The sequence below is a fragment of the Cricetulus griseus genome, chromosome 4 (genome assembly GCF_003668045.3).
Source record: "Cricetulus griseus strain 17A/GY chromosome 4, alternate assembly CriGri-PICRH-1.0, whole genome shotgun sequence".
Classification (NCBI taxonomy): Eukaryota; Metazoa; Chordata; class Mammalia; order Rodentia; family Cricetidae; genus Cricetulus; species Cricetulus griseus.
This window is the reverse complement of record NC_048597.1, coordinates 58,199,133-58,205,526: the sequence shown is the minus strand read 5'-3', so window position 1 is coordinate 58,205,526 and position 6,394 is coordinate 58,199,133. Positions and strand designations below refer to the sequence as shown.

At 39.6% G+C, this 6,394-nt stretch overlaps 1 protein-coding gene across 1 annotated transcript in view; it reads right to left on the bottom strand.

Annotated features, from left to right (window-relative positions):
* Window positions 1–2,682: 2,682 nt before the first annotated feature.
* The window catches only part of Ppp1r2 (protein phosphatase 1 regulatory inhibitor subunit 2), a 28,439-nt gene continuing 24,727 nt past the window's right edge, over window positions 2,683–6,394 (bottom strand). The window contains exon 6 of the mRNA XM_027412886.2: window positions 2,683–4,444. Within this exon, the coding sequence (XP_027268687.1) occupies window positions 4,398–4,444 (47 nt within the window). The 3' untranslated portion in view covers window positions 2,683–4,397. The remainder of the gene's footprint in view (window positions 4,445–6,394) is intronic.

The following is a 6,394-nucleotide window of genomic DNA, read 5'->3' as shown; positions in this document are numbered from 1 at the left end:
GTGCTCTTAAACTGCTGAGCCATCTCCCCAGCCCACATATTAAGTCAACATGGTACCTGAATTTATTTATTTATTTCATTTATTTTTGTTTTTTTGAGACAGGGTTTCTCTGTGTAGCTTTGGAATCTATCCTGGCACTCGCTCTGGAGACCAGGCTGGCCTCGAACTCACAGGGATCCGCCTGCCTCTGCCTCCCGAGTGCTGGGATTAAAGGCATGCTCCACCAATGCCCAGCCTCATGGTACCTGAATTTAAAATACTGACTCTATGGTGGTGGTGGTGGGGGGAGGGAATCACGATTCTGAGTGATTTAAGAGTATGGTTAAAAAGCATGTAGAATATAACCAATGTCCAGCCATCAAGCATACATGTTTATTATTTTCCTAAATATTCCTATACATACACCTATTATATAAACTTTCTATTTTTCAGATTTGAAAAAGTCAGGGAGATAGCTCAGTGGGTGAAATACCTGACTTGTAATCACAAGCACCTGAGTTTGAGCTACATAACCCACACTGAGGGAGGGAGGGAGGGAGGGGAGAGGATGGAGGGAGGGAGGAGGGAGGTGGGAAGAGATAGAACAAGCAAGCAAGGTAGGCATTCGCTATTTAAGACCAGCACTAGCAGAGACAGGCAAATCTCCTGGGTCTCACTGCCAGGAAACCTACTCTGTGAGATCCAGGTCACTAACCTGGATGGCTCCTGAAGAATGACACTCAAAACTGACCTCTGGTCTCTACATGCACACATGCCCAAGTGAACGAGCATCTGGATTCACAAGAACACACATCCACCCACCCAAACAAAAACAAACTCAAAACTACTTGAGAAACATTCCTTCCATGGGAGACAGTATGCACCACCGACCTAAGGCTATCTGTAACGTACAAATGCTAAAAAATGCATTGTCTGTATCTAAATATGCATAGATCGAGGTTCATAAAATTTGGTCAGCTCTGGATTTGAAACCTACCATTTTGCAGGTACAAAAGTCGGAAACTAAACAGCTTTTATTATTATTTTTGTTTTATGAGACAGGGTTTTCCTGTGTAGCTTTGGAGCCTGTCCTAGAACTAGCTCTTGTAGACCAGGCTGGTCTCCAACTCACAGAGATCCGCCTGCCCCTGCCTCCCAAGTGATGGGACCAAAGGCCTGTGCCACCACCACCCATCGAAACTGAACAGCTTTAATGCGAGTATTTTCTTCACTTGCAAAGGGTAGAATGCCTGCTTTCTGTGGTCTTGAGGATTAGCAATAAGAGCCTAATACAATGCTGGAAAAGAGTAAAAAGGTTCTCAATAAATGGTAGTTCTTAATAATTTCAACCTTTTATTTTTTCTCTTCATGAGACATAGTCTGTGTTGCCCAGGTTAGCCTTTAAGTTGTGATCCTCCAATTAATAGTGCATTCCAACAAAGGAAATAATTTAAAAATGTAAGTTTAGGGGGAAATAGCATCTTGCTATACCCTTCAACTTAAACACTAATATGGCTCATGTTTTAAACTACTATCCCCACGGACTTTGTGATGGGTTAATGATTAAACTGGGATATAAAAGTGTTAAGCAGAGGAAATAAAGGTAAATTTTTTTTTTACAAAAGAACATACCCAGTAGCAAGTAAGTACATGTATGTGTATTCATGCGACACACACATCCAATAGGCAGCCTGCATGCCACGGCATATATGTAGAGATCAGAGGGCAACTTTTGGTTCTCTCCTCTGACCATAACTCTGGGGACCAAACTCTGGTTATTTGGCTTATGTGGCAAGCTTTATGACCCAGTCTCAACTACTCCTCCGTTGGAGATGTGGGATCAATCCCAGGACTTGATTATTCTGTGGTGTGTCTTCATGCTCTTGTGCACGTGCTCATGGAGGCCACAGATAGACGCTAGGTGTCCTCTTCAACCACCCTCAGCCCTATTTTCTGAGACAGGGTCTCACTGAACCTGGGAGCTCACTGATTTAGCTAGGTTGGCTGGATAGCAAGCTCCAGGGATGCAGCTATCTCTGCCCCCCTAGCTCTAGAATTAGGCATGTATGGCCATATGTAGCTTTTTGGGTGCTGGGGGATACAAACTCAGGTCCTTATGCTCACATAGTAAGCATTCTACTGAGACAGCTCTCTAATGACCTGGAAGAACATTTTTTATTTAGTTGTATTTGACTATCTAAAATCCTACAGATGTACAATTATATTAGGCCTATCAAACTCCTCTGAGTAATTATCTTCTTTGTGAAACCAGATCTTACTTGTGACTTTAGGTTTTAAGAAAGTTTATAAAAAACACGAAGAATCAGATGCTTAAGTCTTACCTTTCTTCACTGTACAATAGGCCACTTCTACAGATATAAAGTGTAGTTGGATACTTTCTAAGTATGAAATAAGAGCAGAGGGATGGCTCAGCAATTAAGAGCACTGACAGCTCTCCGAAGAGGACCTCGGTTCAATTCCCTAAGCCCACATAGATCATAACTATCCATAACTCCAGTTCCAGGTGATCCAAGACGCCTTCCTTTGGTTCCCAGAGGCACTGCATGCAAGTGGTACACAGACTTACATTGTAGGCACCCCTACACACACACACACACACACACACACACACACACACACACACACACAAATAAAAGGAACAAAAAGATAAAACTAAAAGAGAGGTCTGGGCACATGGACATATTCACATACATATATACAGACTGTATTTCCACACCCCACAAACGGGCTTAATTTACAAAGATGAGGTATACATTGCTGAGTGTGTACATCAGTGGTTCACTAGCTAAAATGTTTGGTTAAAATATGGTACTAACATTTCAGAGCTACTCTGGTTCGATCCCATAAAAAAAAAAAGACATTCCAAATAAGCACATTCTTCTAACAGCAAAGGCTCTTCCCACTTTATTTTGACATCATGATAGTTCCATAAATTTAAAGTGGAAGATAGCTGTTCAATAAAAGCCATTTCATATATATAATATACAGAAGTTATTTTAAAAGTCTGTCATATAACAGATTTATTTGGTGCTACCAAAAACTTACAATACAAATAAATGACTACAAAGGAAATCATCACTAAACTAAGACACACAGGAACTACACTTTTCCTCTCAGGGGAAAAAAAAAATCAAAATAATTTCTATCACGTTAGAGGAATCAAGTTCATTTGTTATAGTGTGCATTATCACATTCCCTTAAAGCAATGACTCCTCAGAATCTCTAAACGTAAAACTGTTCAGGCATAATTCTCTCTGTACATCCAGGAACGATCAAATTCTGATTACATACAACTCTTTCACCGTGCAAAAGAGCCTCAGTTAATTGTTTCCTAAATCTGAAGTCAAATGCAGTAATAGTAGCAAATTTCCTGACCAAGCTGTCAATCAGAGAGGCACAGGGAGATCAGGCTGCTTAGCTATCCTTCCTGTCGTGAATACTTCATCTATTTCCTTCATGTTTAGAACTAGCAGGTGTCAACATAATTAATAAGAATTCATTACTGCAGCAAATGACAGAATATGTGAGGGAAGACCAGTTCCTCATGGCCAACGGCCTTTGCCATCTGTGATACAATCTTTACAATTGTATGTGTAAAGGCAGAGGGGAATAGGGAACTAGAGCAGGTTAAGACAGGTACATAAATAAAGGAGCGCTGAAATAGCACATGGCATTACAAACCTCAACTGAAGCCTGACCAGTGTAACAAAACAAGCAGGGCAGATGTCAGTGCAACCTTAACCCGGTAATTCATTTCAGTGTGGTTGGGAGTGGGGGAAACCAGTTTGGATGAAAAAAAATTCATTCCTTTCCTTTCTAGAACAAAGAAAATCAACAGGAATTTTAAAGGTCATCAATCAGAAAAAGAACAGTTAACTCTTGGACTCCTGCTCAATTAGCCAAAACAAGCTAAAGATAAATGTTAAAAAAAATATCTTTCTGCTTAATATTTTCCACCTATATATCCCACTGTACCAATAAGCTTTTGATTAAAAGAGAAAAAACATCAAACTACCCTCCAAACATTTTATAAGAGGTATCATCATCTAGAAGTGACAAAAATAAATTAGTTTCCCCCAATGACATTATTTATTCTCTAAAGCATAAAAAGCTATATAATATCATATACAAATTAACCAGTGTTCTTACAAAAGTAAAGCAGTTTTGGACTAATGACATTACACTGTATTTCTGCTGAAGTATGAGGCACAAGAATATATGCATTAATTAGGCATTTTCTGTCTAATCAGTCTCTATGGTTATCACTTAATTCTTGGCAATATATAACTGGTGTGTATTTTGGTACGTAAGTCACAAATTGTAGAGAACAAGAAGCAATGTTGTATAGTAACAAGGTTTGTATTTGACAAACGACTGCATTGCTGAACACATTTCTTTTATGAACTTTGTGATTTGTTTTGCAGATGGCCACTTGCGGTAGATCCTGCAAAGATAAAAGGAGGGAAAAAAATCAGTATAATTTGCTATTATGGTTTGAATATGATCTGTCTACAGGCTCATGTGCTAAGGGGTCAATTCTACTTAGAGAGGTACTAGAAATGAGATAGAGCTTAAGCTAGAGGAATAGGACACTATCACAGTGGCTATATTGTGCCCTGGCCACCCCTTGCTTCCTGGTCACCATGATGCATGCACTCTGTCTCACCACAGGTCTATGGGGACAGAGCCAATAAGCACTGACTGAAAACTCAGAAACTGTGAGCCCCTCCCTGCAATCCTCTTATGTTGTTCCCTCAGGTATTTATCAAAGCAAAGAACAACTATGACAACCCTGAAATTATCTACCTGAGTTTAAACACTCTTCCCCTGGCATGGATAATAAGCAAATGTAAAACTTTAATAAATCAGTAAGGTGTGTTTCATGTAGGCTAAATTAGGAATATATGTGTAGACAGGATAAATAGGTTTCAGAATGGACACTGGTTTGAATAATCACAGGAGGAAAGTTAAGTTTTATAGTTCCAACTACCTGGTACTAAAAAATTTTCACATTACCTGGTAACTTTAAAATACTAACTTCAGAGTCCAAACACTTCATTCTTAGTGCAGAAATAAACAGAGGAATGAAGCAAAAAGAAGGAAGAAGAGGGAAAAGAAGAGATGAACTAACATAAAATTTCATATTCTAGTATACTTGCTTGGGAAAATAATCTCTATATATAGTCTATAAAGTTTAATGTCTTATAAGCAGAGATGAACAAAAGAAAGTTAATTTTCAAGAGCCATTAGACAGATTAGGGCAGTCTCACCCCTCACCAGAGAAGCTTCCTTATGTAGCAGACAGTGCTTAATACAAGACTCACAATTGGTCACAGTACAGAGAGTAAGTGATCACATGGACTGCAGCCCTAAAAGGGACATCTTTGTCACCCCCTCAAGACTCAGAGAACACAGAAGACTGGCAAAAACCAAAAGCTGGGGAGGACAGCTGGGAATAGTGTCTTCTGCACATAACAGGGCCATCTTACTCAGGAACTCTGAGCATCTATGGTTGCCCACGCAACATCAAACCAGCCAACATTCCTCTATGGATGGAGGAGGGGGTCACAAAACTCCCCACCCCTAACAGAGGAGACATTGGCAGTTGATGGGCTACTGGGGGAGTCAGTTTTCTTCAGAGATGTGGGCTCTCATATGTTGCCCATGTCCCAGTGGATGACATGGATGAATTGGATTCAGAGGGTTGAGAGAGAGTTAAGTTGGGAGGGGATGTGACTGGAAGTACTCTGGGAGGAGTTAGCAGACCTGGCGAGTGGATAAATACAATACATACACATAAAATACACATAAAATTCTCAAATAATAAATTAAAAATGCCTCTTAAAAAAAAAGCTATGGGGAAAGGGGGAGGAGGGAGAGAGTGATTTTTCTTTATTTTTACAACTTGTGTTGAGTTGGGTAAACAATTTCATTAGCAAACAAGGAGTGTTCCCAACTTGTTACCACATACCAAGAGCTCACAGCAAAAGTTAAAGTCTGAATGAAGCTGATGAGAAGTTCCTGGAGTACTTGGGGGGGGGGGGGAGCCTGGGGTGGGAAACAAAGACTTCAGGGCAATTAGGAGACATTATGTTTGTGAGTGCTCTACCTCTGAAGTATACCCAGCCCCTACTTTTTGATCAATTAAAAATAGATACTAGGAAAAGAAAGATTTAACAATTACTAGGATGAAGTTTGTTCAAGAGTTAAATACTGTAATCCTGACACTGTAATTCGACAATGATTTACCATCTCATATCACAGAATCACTTCTATTTCATACTATGCATTAAAATATAACAACAATTTACTTGAACCAGTTTAGGCACAACAGATAAATTATACTGCCACCAAAAAAACAAAATCAAAACAACAACTCCCCCCCACAAAAACC